Genomic DNA, 20,850 nt, shown 5'->3' on the forward strand with positions numbered 1-20,850 from the left:
AACTATTGGGGTGAAACTTGCTACAATGGAAAAACACATTTAACACTCTTAGCCCATCAAATTTCTCTATGGAGGTGGTTTGGGACCTAACATTGCTTATTAGGGCTGTGCAATCAATGAAAAAAATGTTTCAAAACTCATTACAAAATTAGGTGTTTCCGGTGTTTCATTTCTAAACTGTTTCTAAAGTATCATTAGTGAAAATGTTGTTACTATAATGGGAGTAACTACATTTCATTACTTTTTCATTATAGTAATTGCACAAATGGGGAAATTTCATGGGCTCTTTTCTCCCTCAGTTTTACAACTATTGGGGTGAAACTTGCTACAATGGAAAAACACATTTAACACTCTTAGCCCATCAAATTTCAGAATGTGTCACGCATCCACAGAGTTTTGGGGAATTTTCAAAGTTTTTATAAACAACATTTTAAAAAGAAAATACAAGAGCTCTCTTCTTGAATTTTCTATACAATGGTACAAAATAACAGGGATCAATCCCTTCAACTTTCAGAAATGTTCATACATGAAACACCGCTTTGAGTCCCCCTAGAGGTGAGAAAAGTGGTATAGAAGGAAATGCAGTAAATAAATAAATAATGATTTTAGGATTTTTTTTAAAGTTTTGACAAAAACATGATTTTTTTAAACCACAACAGCTATCTCATTGATTGTCTCTCATATTAACCAATAGAACTTCAATTTAGGGATTTCTTCCCAGCCCAGCACAGATATGTACTTACTAGAGGTATCAGTCAGTCCTCCTCTTTGCAGTTTCAACAATTTATAGCAACTCTGGCTGGCTGCTGCTACGGAGGGACAATTCTCGCCCCTATCCTAACTGGGGCTTTCTGATGCTGAACAGAATTCTAGGAAATGAAGTTTAGGGCAGGACCTTTTGAATTCTCTGCCATAGGGCTCCTTGCCTTCTCAAACTACATTTCCCAGAATTCTGTGCTTTCTCAGTCTCTTTCTCAGTGAACTCTGCTTTCTCCCTGCTGCTTCCCTCTTCTAATGGCAAGAGAGAATTAATTTAAAGAGGAATGGCAGCCTTTTTGGCTTTGCTTTGTGTCCTTGCACTGAAAATGAAACTTACTTTGGAAGGCTTCTGAGGTTTACAAAATTCAAATGAAAAATATTGGGTAAGTTTTAATTCCTAAGTTTTGGTGCAGGCCACTCCCACATCTTGGATATCACATCATAAGTATGAATTTAATGAATTTAATCTGATTTACAAGGACTAACAATAACTTTACACAGCCCTAATGCCTATATATAATAGTGATATCACCATTAAGTATTTTGTTTAAACAGATGAGTACAACACTGAAATAAAAGCTCTGGAGAAATAATCTCCCTGTAACTCTGAAATGTTCCTTTAACATTCCAAACCCTAATGAATGATGGGTTTTGTTTTGTGTGAAGTTGATCTGTTCACAGTAAAGTCATAAGTGTTTGTTGTTACCTTACAAACCTATTGATCATAATGTTTCTACTGCATTTCACAGCATATCAACTCCGAGTGTGTCAGGCACCAGCTGCTGTACCAAATGCTGAAATCCTGACTGAGGATGATGAATTTGAAATAGGTAAAACCAGTCTAAACATAAATAACACACATTTATTCCCAAAACTAATACTGCTGAATGGGCACAAGCATTCTGAGGCTTTAAATTCATATCAATATGCATGAAGAGAAAAATTAGAAATGGTTTCACCAATTAAATAAGTTCCTGTAGAATTCAGAATTATCCAGATAATCAAACATTTAGAAAAATAGAGTGTGATTGATGTATGGGTTTGTTTTGTAGCATGTGCCTGGAGAAAGGGGTGACACTCAAAATACATGAAAACTGTGGCCCATTAATGAATTTTCTGCTGTCTTTGGAGAGCCTTCCTTATCTACTAGGCCTGATTATTATGATGTTTTCTACATATTCATTCTAGTATTATCTCTGACACTTCGAAAGATAATATCATAGAAGAGGATAATGAGTTGGCTTTTTTCATGGGAGTATCTTCAAGAGGTCTTCTCTGCCAAAGAGTACTAATACCTCATGAAATTTCAGCTCCCAGGATTCCATATCATTCAACCATAGCGGTTCAAGTGGTGCCAAACAACATTAATATATGTATAGTGTGAATGCAGCATGAGAGAGGAAATTTTCATTTGCCCTAGGGACAGAAATGGGCATTTAAAATGCATTGGAACAGGGCACTAATGTATCTACTATGGTGCCAAAAAAAGAGGGAGAAGAACAAGTTTCATTAGACTTAGCGTGCACATATGTCATAGATTGGGGGATGAGAAGAAAAGAGCAATAGGGAAAGGAAAACAAGAACATATGTACCAAAGCCCCACCTGGGAAGAGACCACAAGGGTCATCCCATCCAAAGCCCTCCTGTGTAGCAATCAAAGCACTCCCAACAGATGGCAAACCAAACTCTGTTTGAAAACTTCCAAAGAAAGAGACTCCACCAAACTCCTAGGCAGTGTTGAACAGTTCTTTCTTATGAGTAGATGGAATCTCTTTACTTGTAGTTTGAATCCATTACTTCATGTCCTAGTCCTTGGAATAGCAGAAAACAAGATGGCTCCATCTTCAATGTGGCATCCTCTTAAATGTATAAACATGGCTATCATGACACCTCTAAATGTTTTATTCTCCAGACTAAACAAAATCAATTATTTAAGTTGTTCCTTATAGAGCATGGTTTCAGACCATTACAGGTTCTCTGTGTATAGCCATTGCAGTCACCATGTTAGACTAGATCAAACCCATTATTTTTGTAACATACTATCAGAAATAAATCCAACTTTTCAAAACAGATTTAACTAACAAAATAATCTGACATGTATCACTTTCTGGTGCCTACCCAAATATATCGAAGTCCTTATTTCCAATATATTGACACATTATAGTAATTCTGAGGTACTTTGTGGAACTTCAGTTGACCATAACTGTCAAACTTTCTGCACTTTGTGGTCCTCATCATCTAGTAAGGAGGGTTTGGCTGTAGTACTAAGCAACTATATGTGCAGATGAGGGAGACATGTGCATGCAGCCAGAAGTGATTTAAAAGGTTTTATTGAAGCTAATTACCTGGCTGAATGGACAAGACCATTTTCTTTTAGGGAAAAAAAGTTTGCTTGTTCAGCCAGATGATCACCTTCTGTAAAATATTTGAATGTTCATTAACTGAACACAGATCCATCTGCTACTGCTACATATATGGCTGCCTAGATGCATTCTTTCTGAATTTGATGAGACAAAACAAAGTCCCATACGGAAAACTTTCTATTGCACAAGAGAATGTAATGCTACAAAAATTTGTTCTATGTCATGTTAAAAAAATTAATACAAAAAAAAGTTTCATGAGCATTGCATATATGGCTGCATTTTAAAACTTGTTTTTAAATTGCCTAGTAGCTTCAATTCCAGTAAGACATTATCTGAACTGCATAGATATTTTGCTGATATGTCTACTTACCTACCTGCCTGTCTGGCTACCTATCAGGTATAAGAAACTTCATAGCTTTCTTATTAATTACTGCCATGGCAGCAACAAAATACGGAGCTTTCAGACTCTATCAGCCTACTGCTTTGCTCTGCAAAGTAACAGCCATCCAAAGTACATGAGTCATGGTAATAGTATAGCTGGCACAAAATGATAAATGTGGCTGCTCATGTTCCATAATGTTTCCTCTTTCTAATCAGAGTTGGTGGTGTACTGGTCATTTCCTCATGGTGAGAAAAGTACTTCATTAATCAATGCAACTGTCAATGTCAAAATTCTCAATTAATTGTTGGTTAACTACAGACTTATTGTCTTTTCTGTTTAAATCAAACAGGAGACATAATAAGGTACCAGTGTCTACCAGGCTTTACATTGGTTGGTAATGAGATTCTGACATGTAGACTGGGAGAGAGGCTACAGATGGATGGAGTACCTCCTGCTTGTCAAGGTTTTCTGTGTACTTTTCTTTCGTTTTCTACAAACTTATCAATATTAATTCCATGTTGTGATATGTTTTGAAATTTTGCTGACAACAGAGGCCTATGTATTAGCACACATATAAAACTTTAGATATGAAACTTTTCATATATTGATAAATTATAACCTTAAAACACTTCTGTAAAGTAATTTGGTTTTGCAATCTAATGACCAGAGATTTGGATCTAAAAGATTTGGGTCAATGGCAGAAATGAAGTATGAATCACAAGCTTCCTGATTTTTAGCCTAGTTTGTTAGCTTCATATTTTTCCCCTAATTTGTGATAATTTTATTATTATTATTTTTAATTTTTTGCCCATTGAACATTTAAGGCCGCATATACTACTAATACATGACATTCCATACATGTTGTCCATGCATAAGTTGATGACTTGCTTACATCAGATAAAAACCATAATTACATCTAATTATGTTCTCAGAAGCTTTCTGCAACTAGTCACAAAAAGGAGAGGGTTATTCAGCAATGCTTCTACTGCTTCCTTGTGGTCAATTTATATTATAAAATATTGTTTACAAAAAAAATCAATGAAATCAATCAAGCTGTAAACTAACTTTGGACCTTCTTGTAAATGGAATTTAGGGATTAGGCAGGATGTTATTAAGGTTCAGTTTTCCACCAAGTTACAAACTGTTATAGAGCATATTCATCACAGTTCCTGGATTATAATGAAATATATCACATCTAATAGTTAGAACATTTCTTTTTAAATTATGGTGGCATAGAGAAACTGAAAGATTGAGATACAGTAGCATCAGGGAATACCTGAAGAAATTAGGGATTTGAATTAGCCTAACACTCATCTTTTTGTTAACTTAAATAAATAATGAGGGCTTAATTAAATATAATATGGCATATATTAATATCTCTAAAATAAGGTGAGGTGTACCTTTTAAAACATTCCATTGGTTCATATTTTACACTCATAGGAAAGAAAATATTGATATATAGCTAGTGAATGTTCAAAAATAAAAATGCTACTCACATCTTTCCAGTTATCTGAATTTCTATAACAAAGCTTCTTTGCTTTGCAGTACTATGTCCGGCAAATGAATTACGTCTGGATTCAACTGGAGTGATTATGAGCCCTGGCTATCCAGATAGTTATCCAAATCTTCAGATGTGTGCATGGACCATTACTGTGGAAAAGGGTTACAACATCAGCCTTTATTTTGAATTCTTCCAAACTGAAAAGGAATTTGACATACTTGAGGTGTTTGATGGTAACTACAGTATATTCAACTGTATATTCAACTGGACGGCTTTAATATTGATATACATTTTCCCAACAACTATATTGTATTTTATACATTAATTATACTGTCATTGATGTGCACACTTTATGCTTTAAATCTTATTTATAGTATGCAACATGCCACTATAAGATATTGTATTTTTTGCTAACTACTTTTCCTGGAGACACGTTGGGTATATCTCTAATTTTAATCATTGTTTTCATGTTCTCTCTATTTCTTTTGTCTATTCCTGCTATTAAGGACCAAATAGTCACAGTCCCTTGTTAATCTCTCTAAGTGGAGATTACTCGTCAACTCTAAATATAACTAGCACGGGCCATGAAGTATTTCTCCGATGGTCAGCAGACCATGGAACAAACAAGAGGGGTTTCAGGATAAGATATATAGGTAGGTAACACAAATATTTCCCCTTTCCACTCTTCAATATAATCAGTAGATTAATCTCTGTATGACATTTTCCACCTGGACAAAGAGGTTGCAGGTTGACAAGAATGAGTATCTGAAATAATGTTCTATGCTGTGTTAATGTACAACAAAGCTCTTATTCTGTTGGTAAGAGTGTCTAATCAACCAAGTTGTGTTCCATTTCCCAACAATGTCAAAGGCCAAAGTAATATATTTAGAGGTGACTCTTGTTCCCATTTTATTTTGAAGACTACAACTTTTCAAATTATTATGTTTTTTTACCAAATATACTCAGGTCCCATTTACACTTACAATTTAATGCAGATTGAACTGCATGATATGGTCAGTGTAGACCATATTATGCAGTGCATAGCTTATCTAGTTCATAAATTGGGGACTGCCTGTAATGCAGTTCAAGACAGTTAAAATGTATTCTGAAACTGCATCATGGGCCGGTGTAGATAGGGGCCTCATTCTTTGAATGAAATTGAATGAAATTACCCCAAAGCCTTTTTTAAAAACCTCAGTATATTTGAAAATGTTTAGTTTAAGTAGTCAGCAAGGCTTACTTAAGCTTATAGAAAACCATTTCTGGTTTCTGTATACCTTCATATAGTTATTTATCTCATGATAGCTATGTCCTGATGGCCATGAAATCAAGCAGGTTGGGAAGCTTAGAATAATAGAATCCTTGAGTTAGAAGAGACCTCGTAGGCCATCCAGGACAACCCCCTGCCAAGAAGTAGGAAAATTGTATTCAAAGTACCTCTGACAGATGGCCATCCAGCCTCTGTTTAAAAGCCTCCAAAGAAGGAGCCTCACTGCTGAACAGCCGTCACCAGGCATTTCTTAAACTCCAAAAAGATATGTATATAAAGATGAAAGTGTTATTTGCTGTTGAAAAGAAAGCAAGTACACATAACCTTCCCACTCCAGCCACATTGTTATTCTATGATCTATTCCAATAATACATTTCCACTGTAAAATTAACAATTTAGATTTTCCTCTGAGATTCTTTTACAGTGTACAAAATCCATTCACTTCTCAAAAGAGACATCAGGAAGGTAACTGCCAGTATTATAAGCAGAAGAATATATGCATGCACAACTCAGTCAAGTGAGAATGAGAATATAAACCATGCAAGACAACCTTTTTCAAACTGTATAATATCATTCAGTGATTTGCATGCTTTCAACATCTTTTGGAATTCTTCCTGTCTTCTACCTCATGCTGGCTGCATTTGTATTTCCTTTATCCAGAAATGACCCGTGTCATCTTTCTTGATCTTCTTACTAATATTAATTATTCTGGATACATGTTAAAACAAGTATCAATTACAATGTGCAGAATCTTCAGAAAGAAAATTGAACTTAGATGTTGACACAGTGTAAGTGGATTACATTTGTAATTAACACATGCAAATTTTTATCAGATGCAGAGAAGTAAGGTTCACACTGTGGATGAAGAAATAAATGAAAGCCTAGTTCCTAACTCAAGTAGTAAGATGGCCTTTTCTTGAAAAGTGAATCCAATTGCAATGCACAATACAAGCACACTGCAAAATGGTATGTTGTTGTTCATACGTTCAGTCGTCTCCGACTCTTCGTGACCTCATGGACCAGCCTACGCCAGAGCTCCCTGTCAGCCGTTACCACCCCCAGCTCCCTCAAGGTCAGTCCAGTCACTTCAAGGATGCCATCCATCCATCTTGCCCTTGGTCGGCCCCTCTTCCTTTTGCCTTCCACTTTCCCCAGCATAATTGTCTTCTCTAGGCTTTCCTGTCTCCTCATGATGTGGCCAAAGTACTTCAACTTTGTCTCTAGTATCTTTCCCTCCAGTGAGCAGTCGGGCTTTATTTCCTGGAGGATGGACTGGTTGGATGTTCTCGCAGTCCAAGGCACTCTCAGCACTTTCCTCCAACACCACAGTTCAAAAGCATCGATCTTCCTTCGCTCAGCCTTCCCTAAGGTCCAGCTCTCACATCCGTAGGTTACTACAGGGAATACCATGGCTTTGACTAGGCGGATCTTTGTTGCCAGTCTGATGTCTCTACTCTTCACTATTTTATCGAGACTGGACATTGCTCTCCTCCCAAGAAGTAAGCGTCTTCTGATTTCCTGGCTACAGTCTGCATCTGCAGTAATCTTTGCACCTAGAAATACAAAGTCTGTCACGGCCTCCACATTTTCTCCCTCTATTTTCCAGTTGTCAATCATTCTTGTTGCCATAATCTTGGTTTTTTTGACATTTAGCTGCAACCCGGCTTTTGCGCTTTCTTCTTTCACCTTGATTAGAAGGCTCCTCAGCTCCTCCTCGCTTTCGGCCATCAGAGTGGTGTCATCTGCATATCTGAGGTTATTAATGTTTCTTCCAGCAATTTTCACCCCAGCTTTGCATTCATCCAGCCCCGCACATCGCATGATGTGTTCTGCATACAAGTTAAAAAGGTTGGGTGAGAGTATGCAGCCTTGCCGTACGCCTTTCCCAATCTTGAACCAGTCTGTTGTTCCGTGGTCAGTTCTGACTGTTGCTACTTGGTCCTTGTACAGATTCCTCAGGAGAGAGACAAGGTGGCTTGGGATGCCCATCCCACCAAGAACTTGCCACAATTTATTATGATCCACACAGTCAAAGGCTTTAGAATAGTCAATGAAGCAGAAGTAGATGTTTTTCTGAAACTCCCTGCCTTTCTCCATTATCCAGCGGATATTGGCAATCTGGTCTCTCGTTCCTCTGCCTTTTCTAAACCCAGCTTGAACATCTGGCATCTCTCGCTCCATGTATTGCTGGAGTCTTCCTTGCAGGATCTTGAGCATTACCTTACTGGCATGAGAAATAAGGGCCACTGTACGGAAGTTTGAGCAGTCTTTCGCATTTCCCTTTTTTGGTATGGGGATATAAGTTGATTTTTTCCAGTCTGATGGCCATTCTTGTGTTTTCCATATTTGCTGGCAAATGGCATGCATCACCTTGACAGCATCATCTTTTAAGATTTTAAACAGTTCAGCTGGGATCCCGTCGTCTCCTGCTGCCTTGTTGTTAGCAATGCTTCTTAAGGCCCATTCAACCTCACTCCTCAGGATGTCTGGTTCTAATTCATTCACCACACCGTCATAACTATCCTCAATATTATTATCCTTCCTATACAGATCTTCTGTATAGTCTCGCCACCTTCTCTTGATCTCTTCAGCTTCTGTTAGGTCCCTGCCATCTTTGTTTCTTATCATACCAATTTTTGCCTGAAATTTACCTCCAATGTTTCTAATTTTCTGGAAGAGGTCTCTTGTCCTTCCTATTCTGTTGTCTTCCTCCACTTCCATGCATTGCTTATTTAAAAATAGTTCCTTATCTCTTCTGGCTAACCTCTGGAATTGCGCATTTAACTGGGCATATCTCCCCTTATCCCTGTTTCCTTTTGCTTTCCTCCTTTCTTGGGCTACTTCCAGTGTCTCAGCAGACAACCATTTTGCCTTCTTGGTTTTCTTTTTCTTTGGAATGTACTTTGTTGCCGCCTCCTGAACAATGTCGCGGACTTCTGTCCATAGTTCTTCTGGGGCTCTGTTTACTAAATCTAGTCCTTCAAATCTGTTCTTCACTTCCACTGTATATTCGCTAGGAATGTTCGTGAGATCATATCTAACTGGTCTGTGTGTTTTCCCTGATCTCTTTAGTTTTATTCTAAATTGGGCAATAAGAAGTTCGTGATCTGAGCTACAGTCAGCCCCAGGTCTTGTTTTCACCGACTGGATGGATGTCCGCCACCTTTGGCTGCAAAGGATGTAGTCAATCTGATTTCGGTGTTGACCATCTGGTGAGGTCCATGTATAAAGCCGTCTTTTAGGTTGTTGGAAAATGGTATAGGAAGGATGTATTGGGTTAATCCCAACTAGAGTAAAACATTGAATCAGTTGTTAAATGATGACTAAACATATTGGCAAATCCCAATGGTTGACAGAATAGACCATGGTTATCTTTTCCATTAGGATAAGCAGTTCTTGTTTCTTTGCTCAATAATTATGCCAAACATTTTTATTGGTCATGCGCAATAATAAAAGCAATTCTTGTTGCTTTCCCTACAAGCTTCTTTAATTTGCCACTGTTGCTAAACAGGTCCGATCACCAACATCTACAGACAAATATTTGCTGTTAAATAACATCATGTACAAGATGGATTCTAATAATTTTTGTTTGTTTCTTTGTTTTCTAAAGCTCTTTATTGCAGTACTCCAGAGTCACCGCCTCATGGATTCATAGTTAGTCAGACAGGTGGGCAGCTCAACAGTGTGGTTCGGTGGGCTTGTGACCGAGGATTTCGGCTCATTGGAAAAAGCACTGCTGTGTGCAGGAAGTCTCCCCATGGATATTATGCATGGGATGTACCTGTCCCAGCATGTCAAGGTATATTCTTCTTTACAAATCTGGATGTATATACTCTGCCTGTGGTCCTAATCTCCATGGTTTTTAGTCCAATAGTGTTGTTGCTCACTTCACTAAACACAAAAGGCAGTAGTTTCATTAGTATGTGGTGGTAACAGGTGCAAACTCTAGTTCTTGAAAAGTCAGATTGGATGGCTGTTCCAAATGCAGTGAAGTGTTGGATATTATTTATTTCAGTACAAGCCTATACAGGGCTGGTTAGATGTAAGTCCTATTGGGTTCAGTAAGTTTGCAGGTTCAGAGGTCTAAACATTATCAGGTCTAGTTACTTGCAAAGCCTTATTTATTGAAGCCCCAATTCACCCTTTTTGAATAGGTGAATAGGCCATTTTCAGTCTTGGTGCCTCACATTTTTGTTACCTTCTTTGGAAATGATCACAATGGCTACTTCATGAAGGTACAGTCCCCTTTGCCAAGAAGCTTTTTTCCCCATTTTATTACTATAGCCCCCATTTTCTTTTCCAAGTAGAAGAGTTTTAGTAATAACTTCCATAAAAAGGAACTCTAGGAGTAGAATATATATATTACTGTTATTTTAGGGAAATCCGTTTATTCGAGGGGGTGTTCCTTTACTCCTGTGTCACCTAATACTTAGGGCTTTGTGTTTCTAATGTGATGTCACATCCTTTATTGGTGAAATTACTAGAATTTGCATATTCACTTTTGTACCTGATTTGCCCTAAACATTATCTTTAAAAATAGCTGAGATTCACTATATTTCAAAGTAAAGAAAAATATTTTCATGTGATTGCCATATATTTGTCATACAGAAAGAATGAGAATTATTACTAATTATTTGTGTCACTAAAACTAATAATAAAATATGTCTTTAAAAATAACCTTAAAAATTTATAATGCAGCAACATAAATCTCAGAGTTACAGAATATATATCTGCAGTTTAATTGAAGCTCTCTTGGGGACTGAAAAGCGCTTTGATTGGTGTTTGCTAACAACAGCCATGTTTTTGTGTATATATTTCTTAAAAGCAAAACATTTGCTATTGAGATGCATGAGACACCAACATTGATTCTAACATATCAGACATATCTGAGTGGAAATCTCTATTACAGAAATGCCACCTAAGTGTTTTTCCTACTTAAATGCAAGCCCATTTTCTCCTGACCTTTTGGGTGATGCGATGTTGAATTCATCAATGCTAATTTCTCATAAGTAGTCATTGGGAATAATGCTTTGCTGTGAAATACAAGGCTGCCGAGATCAGGAATCCCTTTATGTATTTTGAAACAAAATTAATGTCAAATGCCTTGGTATGGTGGTGCCTTAATTTCTATAAATATTTAAAAGCCATAAAAAAAGTTTCCCCATCTTGGTTTATTTGAAAACTTTCTTAGTAGGCAATTTCATTTATTGTAATACGTTGTTTTAAACCATACTTCCACAAATTGTAGTCCACCAAGTTAAAAGCAGACTAGAAAATCGGTATTATTGTGTGTCAGGTGTCAATATTATAACACGTCATCATAAACGATGGAATGGCTTTAGTTAGAAATAATTGTTAGATGTGTTACCTTATGTTAAATGCATGGCTACCATGATCCTGTCTTGTGTTTCAGCAATCTATATCCTTGCACTCAAACAGTATAATGGCAAAGAGATTAATGTTTAGCCAAGTGTTTTCAGCTATCACTGGGAAGCAAGAAAGCATTTGTATAGCCAACCCCAAATTTCTTTTTCCCCTTTTCAGCATTGAAAATCACTGTATTCACATTGATTAGAATGTAGAAAAATCAAAAACAAAAATATAGTGGAGGATATATAGTATATACTGCCCTCAGTGTTCAATTTACACTGTTCTGGGTAGCCTGCTACAGCAGACCATTTCCTCTCTCACCCTCATTTCCCCGAAATGAATACCACTTTTGACATCAGAATACTGAAAACCGTTATAAGAAAATATAGCATGAAACAATTTTTGCAAGTACTCCTTTGCTACAGTAACAAGAGGAGGAAGTAGAATGTGGTATGGTTATGAGATAGATGAAAGGGTACAATGGCTTTATTAAAACAAGCTAAAGCTAACAACATGGAAAAGGGAAAATCAGAGAACTTTCTATATAGCTTGTCATGGTCCAGGTTTCATAGCTGCTACTGTTCTTATTTTACTAAAGCACTAAGGATAACTACTGCAATGCCCTGCATCATGATTGAACATTTATTTAGTACTAAGTGTATTTCATGGCCTGTGGAGAACAAAGAAATAATGACATATTATCTGCTGGAAAGCTTATAAACAATTTGCTCAGTTGGAACACAAATGAAATGCTAAAAAGGTCTTGATAAAAGAGCAGTAGATAGGTAGGGCAGAGGTGGCTAATAGCAATCACCATGTAAAAGACAAGATAGCTGTGATCCAGGAGCAATTTTGAAAAAAAGATGGATATAACAATATTTGCATTTGCTTCCAGTACCATCAATCAGCCACAATTTGCTCTTTGTAGTCCCATTTTCTCTTTTCATTTCAAGGTGTCCTTTCTTACTATATGGACCTTTCTAGTTTTTAATTTGTATTCCTCCAATTTGGGGAAAAAATTAAAAGCATGTAGTATTTAGTGTTCATTTGCAATCCTTTACTTATTTTGCACAAAAATTGTATATAGTTATTTTGCACAAAACCCAGCTTTTTGTGTAGGAATACTATTTGTATTTCATTAAAAGCAGTTTCTTGTGCAGAAAATGCTGGTTTTGGTGCAACTCATCCATGTGCAAATTCTGTGTAGAATTCACAACATTATTTTTTTGCCTATCATCTTATTTCTGTCTAGAAATATGGTTTTTTTTTTGCAAGAAAATATGTTTCTTCTGCAGAAAACACTGTTTTCTGTGTTAAAAAAAACCTAACATTCATGAAATTTACACAGAACACATGACAAATTCTTAAGATTTTTTTTGGGCCTAGATTCCTTTCATCGGGTTATCTCAATATACAGGAAAACCACATTTTCAATCATTTTTAAAATATATTCAAAAAAATTTTATCTCACTGTGCGTCCAGCACTAACTGCCTTGCTATTTTCTCATTTATTTATTTATTTATTTATTTATTTAAAACATTTATATTCTGCCCTTCTCACCCTGAAGGGGACTCAGGGTGGATCACAACATATATGGCAAACATTCAATGCCAGAATATAAAATAAACTATAAATATACATAAACACTGACATCTATTTTCTCCACTTTAAAATTAATTGTTTTAAACCATCTCAGATCACCCATACTCGATCCAGTCAGCAGGGTAAAATTTCCTATTGTTGGCTTATTGCACTGTCCCAAAGGCTTGGTCGAACAGCCAAGTTTTTACCATCTTTCTGAAGAACAGAATCTAATCTTGCAAGGGAGGGAGTTCCATAGCAAAGGGCAATCATTGAGAATGCCCTCTCTCTCATCTCTGCCAGTCGTGCCTATGACTGTGGAGGGAGCGAGAGCAGGGCATCCCCAGAACATCTTAATCTCTGTGATGGTTCTTGCTTAGACTTCTCTTGGAAATTAACTAATTGGGGCAATTATTTGTGCATAGCATATTTTCTCCTGCAGAGCCTTATATGACAACCTATTTAGGAAGCTGATGGCTCTTTGCTGTAGTGGCAGCAACACCCACTTAGACCTGGTTTTCATAAGTGAAATGTTGAAGTGCATGTTTCTAATAGACAGGGTAGAAAGTTGTTATCCAAATCCTAGTATCCAACCTAACTTGTGTAGAAATAATAAAAGGTATATCATGCTATAGTGAATTTATTTTATTTATTTGTCGTGTCAGAGCAACCAGTCCATTATATATTACATTTCTAACAGAACAAAGCAAACAGACAGAAAAATACACATCTTGTGAGTTTGGTAGTTGGTTAAATGTCCTTTGGCCAGTATCTGGCCACTTGGAGTGCTTCCGGTGTTGCTGCAAGAAGGTCCTCCATGGTGCATGAGGCAGGGCTCAGGTTGCATTGCAGCAGGTGGTCAGTGGTTTGCTTTTCTCCACACTCGCATGCCGAGGATTCCACTTTGTAGCCCCATTTCTGAAGATTGGCTCTGCATCTCGTGGTGCCAGAGCGCAGTCTGTTCAGTGCCTTCCAAGTCGCCCAGTCTTCTGTGTGCCCAGGAGGGAGTCTCTCATTGGGTATCAGCCATTGGTTGAGGTGCTGGGTTTGGGCCTGCCACTTTTGGACTCTCGCTTGCTGAGGTGTTCCAGCGAGTGTCTCTGTAGATCTTAGAAAACTATGTCTAGATTCAAGTCGTTGGCGTGCTGGCTGATACCCAAACAAGGGATGAGCTGGAGATGTTTCTGCCTTGGTCCTTTCACTATTGGCTGCTACTTCGCGGCGGATGTCAGGTGGTGCAATACTGGCTAAGCAGTGTAATTTCTCCAGTGGTGTAGGGCGCGTGAATAGTGAATTGAGAGGTACATTTTGCTTCATAAAATATATCTGTCTAACTACTAGGCCAAAGCAATTGAATTCAAGATCTCCACAAGAGTAAGACCACAAACATTTGGAACTGTGAGACAACATACAGAATTATTTGATCTTAGTTATCAGAATCTATACCCAAATCTATTTGGTTTATATAGAAATGTCATTATGTTATTCACAATTCATTCTTCTTTCAGACTACTTGGATAGAGGAAAACAGGCATACCACATTAAGCCTGAAACAAAATCCAGGTACACATTGTAGTGATAACATTTTTCAGCCAACCAAATATATCTTACATTTTTGGCTGTACAAATAAAGGCATGTGTATAATGTGGACAATATATTCTTAGGACAGCCAAGTGCTGGGGAAAGTTGAAGTTGTTTCATTTTTTTTCTACCTCCATTCCCATCTCTGGGCCTAAATATTAGAAGAATCAAAGTAAAGGAAAACAATCATATAATTATAGAGTTCAAATGTTACGTTGTTTTGTTGTATCTCTGTTTTATATTGTCAGCTATCTCTTGTGGGATTCCCAAAGCTCCAGTATATGGTGGAATATTAACAACAGATTATCTAGTCGGAACCCGGGTTACATATTTTTGCAATGATGGGTACAGGTTGTCATCTAAAGAACTTACAACTGTAGCCTGTCAACCAGATGGCACCTGGAGCAACCATAACAAAACACCCCGTTGTGTAGGTAAGGGAATCTAGAATTACTTTTTCTTATTACAAGTGTATCTTATCTTCCAAAGTTATGTTTTAATTTGGATTTATATTTGGATCTTTAACTATTAAATGTTGAGACAGGATTAGAATGGTTGAATACCACATGTTGAAATCTTTGTAAATGCTTGTAAACAATGTATGTAAAGGAAAATTATTAAAGATCATAGAATTATATGTTAGGATGTAAGTATGATTAGCTGACCAATGCAATACTCCTGTGTAAGTAAATACAATTCTGTGTATTTTTTCCTTTATGAGAATAGTTGCCTTAGTCTACGCCTTAGCTACAAGGTGTAGAGCTTTTTCGACCTATGCTCCAATTCTGTGGAACCCATTGCCTCCATATATTAGAGCAATGTCGAAGTTGTGACCTTTTGTAAAGGCACTCAAGACTTGGCTGTTTGGTTGTGCATTTAAGTAAAGTGATCAGATCTAATTTGCCAAATAGTCACTGTTGAATGTTTTTATGTTGAATGTTTTTATATTGTGTAAATGCTATTTTAAATTGTAAGTCTCTCAGAGCACCTTGGTGGAGAGCGACTAATTAAGAAATAAAGTGAAGTGAAGTCTTTGATCTTAAATGAAAGCTCCATAGAGACTTAGCTCCAGGTAAATATGACACTATATTCTCAGTTCAGAGAATCACACTACCATGTGCCGTAGTGTATGGAACAAAGTATTATATTAAACAAAGCAGCTACTTGAAAATTATAAGAGAAAAGTTAGTCTGAAAATTAGTCAATGACCGAAATAAATGATTTGAGCACTCTGTTAGTCTGAAAGGACTTTGGGGGGTAATTTCAACCATATGTTTCAGAACTGGTTCATGAGAGAACAGCTGAAGTGAAGATACACTCTAAGTGTGGGACAACAGAATAGGAACCATTTTAGTAGGTAACTCATGTTGAGGATGAAGTCTTTAATTTACAAAGCATATGTTGTGCTGAGAAACTGAAACATGAACCTCTTTTTAATAGATGTAAGTGGATCATTCTTTAATTAAATCTGCCTCTCTGTTCTCTAAAGCTTTGCTGTTTTGTTAAATATGGGACAACACTTAATACAATAGAACCATTATAAAAAAAAAACAAAGATGACTGCAATTGCAAGGTGTCGACATCAAGTTGTTTCACAGTAGTCTGTATTTCTTTTGTGCAGCTAATAAACACCATTAAGGAAGAGAACTCTTTAATAATAGGATCATATTCTGAAGAACTTGTTAATTATATGTAGTCTATAATAACTCTATTCTGCTAGAATAAACTTTTTTCTAGCTGGAAAAGTTGAAATGGGAATCCTCAATTTTTTAAAGGTTATGATGTTGATATTAAGAAGTAGAAATAAAAAATACTTTTATAAAAGTGATATCCCCGCTCTTTATTGACCCACCAGATGAGCAGAGCAGTTTTAAAATATGATAAGCAATCTATTGAGTAATTATTTTAAGCAGTAAAATGATTTTGGATTACTCTCTAACTCTCCAAGGAAGAAGTGAAATATCAAATTTTATTCCTGAATTTGAATTAAGCTATATTAATTACAATGTTTGAGCAATTGTTTTGCCCTAATATTTGACCTCACTTAAATGAAACATTCTTACTTCAGCACTTCGTTTCCTCTTCTTTTCCCCATGCTCTCTCAAGTTGTTACATGCCCAAGTATCAATTCATTCACCTTGGAACATGGAAGATGGAGGATAGTGAATGGATCTCATTATGAATACAAAACAAAAGTTGTTTTCAATTGTGACCCTGGATACCATGGGTTGGGACCAGAATCTATTGAATGTCTTGCCAATGGTACTTGGAGTTGGAGAAATGAGAGGCCATATTGCCAAAGTAAGTATTCTATATACCCTAGGTCTACAGTCTCGTTGTTATTATGTAGTCCCTTATGTCTACTTTTAACTATGCCAGTGACAGTTTAGAAAACCAAGAAATGTTTCACTCCCTTGTCTCCAACTCATACAGTGATAGCCTGTACAATAATGGGAATTGACTGGTTGATTTCAGTCATATCATGCTCTCAACCTTAGAGGAAAGCAGACAAACCTCATCTGAATAAATCCTGGCAAGAAACAAAACTATGGTGGTGTTATCATAAATTTAAATAACTTGAAACCACAGAACAACAATGATCTTAAAGACAGTATTTTATGTTATCCAGAGATCTCAAATTTTTAACTCTCAAATTTTGAGTACAGCATTATTCAAATTTGTTGCTTTATAGTAGTTTCTACAAAATATCTCTAAGTTGGAAATCATTCAGCTCTGAGGTTTTTTAGTTTGCAAGCTATAACAACCCATGGTGAAACTACCCGACACATACAAACATACACACAAGGTTATCATTTACCATTTCCAAACTCTGAATAATTTTCAAAGGCAACTTAATGCACATCAACATACAAGGAGAAGTTTGTCATAAATACAGGGGAGGAAATGCCATTACACACTTCCATTCATTCTTTTGCACAATTTGAACTTTTTTTCTTTCAAATCACAGTATTATAATGTGATATTTGGGGGATTATTAATTTACCAAGGAGATGTTACTCCATTCCACCCTTAGATTAGCTACTGTTTCCATTGCCATGATTACTGACTGTTTTAATATGGATGGAGTGTTCAATGTATTTCTTCTTGCTTTGACTTTTCAAGTTATTTCCTGTGGAGAACTTCCAATTCCACCAAATGGGAATAAAATTGGAACTCAGATCACATATGGCTCGACTGCTATCTTTACTTGTGACTTAGGATTCATGCTGGTGGGATCAGCTGTAAGGGAATGCCTGTCTTCTGGACTTTGGAGTGGAACTGAAACAAGGTGCTTAGGTAAGGAAGTAATTGCTTTTTTCTACCATCTCTTTATTTATGAGTATACTACAGAGCATAGATTAGGAAAAAAGTGAATTTGAGAGCTCATATTTTTTTTATCCTGTGTTGATTTCTGCATTTGAGAAGAAGCTGTGCATGATATGTTTTGACTTGTATACTGCACATATAGCCTCTGTATCGATAACTTATTGGATTTAATGAAATTTATGGATATAACACTGATGAATAGAGCACATTATATTGATGGTTTCTCTAGATAAAGTATGAGAGTTATAGTACATTAAAGACTAATGTTAACAGCACATACATCAAGGCTCAAAGAACTGTGCTAATAGCCTTGCATGCCAAAGGTTGTGCTTTTCAAGCACTACTTGAACCATTTTTTCCAATTGAACTGACTTTCAATAACAATTTGTGAGACAGCATGTGTTGAATACTCAAAGAAAAAGTTACAAACATCACACAGGGTATAGAAAACTAGTACTTATTTTTAAAGGCTTTCTTTTTAATAATACATGGTGCTGCTGATTTCATGAATATCATCAAAAGCTTGATGAAGAACAGCTGCTTTTGTAAAGAGACTATTCCACATGTGTAATAGAATGCTTCACTGCCTGTATGTAACTAGACAAACATCGGATGCATGCATATCAATCTAATTGTTTGAATAGGATTATAGCAAATTGCAGCATTTGAATTCATTACAGGTGGACCACTGAGAATTGTACACTGCCATAAGCCACAACAATGCAGTGACTTTCAAATGTGCTTAAAGCTGTCATGTATCTAATCAGAAAGATGTTTGTCTTTTGGATTGAGCATCTGTTTCCTGGCAATAAAATGGTTTTGAAGCTATGTGATAAGTCACACCATTGCATCTGGCAAAGCCAGTAGTGGATAGTCTTTCGAGTCTTCCAAAACATTTTAGAAGAGCTAACCACTGGTCCCTTAAATACACAAAGCTTTGAAATTCTCCTGGATTCATACCTCATTTTCCCCTATAGATTAATATCAACAAAGAACACACATGTATAAACTTGCATAGGACAAATTACTTCCATTCTGCAAGGAAGATGGGGTTTAGATACAATAGATAAATAAATAAAGCTTTTTGAAGAACCTGTTCCAGCTTTAGAGCTTTGTAGCAGAAGCAGATAAATAGGAATTAATGATAATTGGATGTTCAAATTGAGTATTCCTTATCCAAAATTATTGAGACTAGAAGTGTTCTGGATTTCAAATGTTTTCATATTTTGGAATACTAATTTTTGTCTATATGTAAATAATGATAAATCTTGGAGTTAGTGCTAAGGTCTAAACATTAGAATCCTAGAATCATAGAGTTGGAAGAGACCTTGTGGGCCATCCAGTCCAACCCCCCTGCCAAGAAGCAGGGAAATCGTATTCAAAATTCAATATTTTGGAATATTTTAGGACTCAGGATTCCAGATAAAGGATGTTCAATCTATATATTGTTCTGGATTAGTAGGGTGATTTTACAACATAAAGAAATATGGTGTTCAGGTTTTTTTTTTCCTGAATGAATCTAAGATGACAACTATATATTGAATCAGCCTTGATAAATCAAGACTTGTTTAACATTTGTTTGTAATATAGTGAGCTATGCAATGAAATAGAATGTAAAAATATATTTGTTTAGGACTTCAACCAGTAACAATATACAATAGATTATATTTAGAGGGGGGGGGGAGTCTATTTTTAGAAGATGGTAATGTTTTCAGTCCCAATTTTATCCATCTTAGTTTTCTATGAATTTTGCAATCATTGTTATGAAAGTATTTTTCCAGAAACTATTCCTTTCTACATAATCAACTTTGTGCTGATTTACATCTGCTAACCACTTCCCAATTTCCATGATTTGAATGGGCCCTGTACATACAGATTCTATCATTGTATATGCATCAAATTTGTGCACACAAAACCAATAATCTTGTTGAGGGTTGAGACAAAACCCATCATCTGCTCTATGCTCACTACACTGGCATTCAGAATAAACTTATTTTTTCTTTCTTTTTTGCTAGAGGAATGCACTTAACATGCAAAAAAGGAATGATTCTTACTGTTTGACTAATAGTTATATTTATTATCTTTTGGATTTTAAAATACATATTTTTAAAGAAAGTAGGGAACTTTTTTACAGACAGAAATCAGTTATGCTGAACTCTTGCCATAAACAATTATGGGTATGTGAGGAATAAGGTCATCACTGTTTGATGCTAGTACAAAAGTGAGTGATTCTGATTTCTGGGGAATCATTAGTCAAGGGCAGAGTAAGAAATATAAACTCGTAGAGAAGCTTGGATTATTTCTTTATCATAGATCACAAAAGAAATTGTTTGACATTTAAAAGGAAGCTTGGCTAAGAAGGTGACATTTCAGTTCTGTCTTTTTATGTATCTCTTTTGGTACATTTTCTCATAAATGTAGAGATTAAAATGGAAGTGTGAAATAGTAATATAGAGCCAGACATTTTAAATTAAACTAAATAAATTATGTCTAATATAATCCAATAAGAAGTCATCATAGTTGTTGTTGCTATGAACAAGATAGGTTCTGCAGACTCTTAAGTTGAATTTGTATGCAAGTCAGACCAGGTACATTTTTAAGTGTAACTCCAGCCAAAAATGTTGGTTTTTTTAAAGCTTTGGATATTATAGGGAAAGGTTATCACCCCTGTGGTGTTTCTTTTGCTGTCTCTGCCCCTGTTCAGAAGATTTCAC

At 36.2% G+C, this 20,850-nt stretch overlaps 1 protein-coding gene across 8 annotated transcripts in view; it reads left to right on the forward strand.

Annotated features, from left to right (window-relative positions):
• Positions 1 to 20,850, forward strand: part of CSMD3 (CUB and Sushi multiple domains 3) — a 661,396-nt gene that overhangs the window by 552,787 nt on the left and 87,759 nt on the right. For 5 of the 8 annotated variants that reach the window (XM_060775796.2, XM_060775789.2, XM_060775792.2 and 2 more), the window contains 8 exons: positions 1,509 to 1,589; positions 3,854 to 3,976; positions 5,050 to 5,238; positions 5,512 to 5,658; positions 9,886 to 10,074; positions 15,058 to 15,243; positions 16,916 to 17,110; positions 17,933 to 18,106. In XM_060775796.2, the coding sequence (XP_060631779.2) occupies positions 1,509 to 1,589; positions 3,854 to 3,976; positions 5,050 to 5,238; positions 5,512 to 5,658; positions 9,886 to 10,074; positions 15,058 to 15,243; positions 16,916 to 17,110; positions 17,933 to 18,106 (1,284 nt within the window). The remainder of the gene's footprint in view (positions 1 to 1,508; positions 1,590 to 3,853; positions 3,977 to 5,049; positions 5,239 to 5,511; positions 5,659 to 9,885; positions 10,075 to 15,057; positions 15,244 to 16,915; positions 17,111 to 17,932; positions 18,107 to 20,850) is intronic. The other 3 variants (XM_060775791.2, XM_060775794.2, XM_060775797.2) reach the window with 1 other exon arrangement.

This window comes from Anolis sagrei, chromosome 4 (assembly GCF_037176765.1).
Source record: "Anolis sagrei isolate rAnoSag1 chromosome 4, rAnoSag1.mat, whole genome shotgun sequence".
Taxonomy (NCBI): Eukaryota; Metazoa; Chordata; class Lepidosauria; order Squamata; family Dactyloidae; genus Anolis; species Anolis sagrei.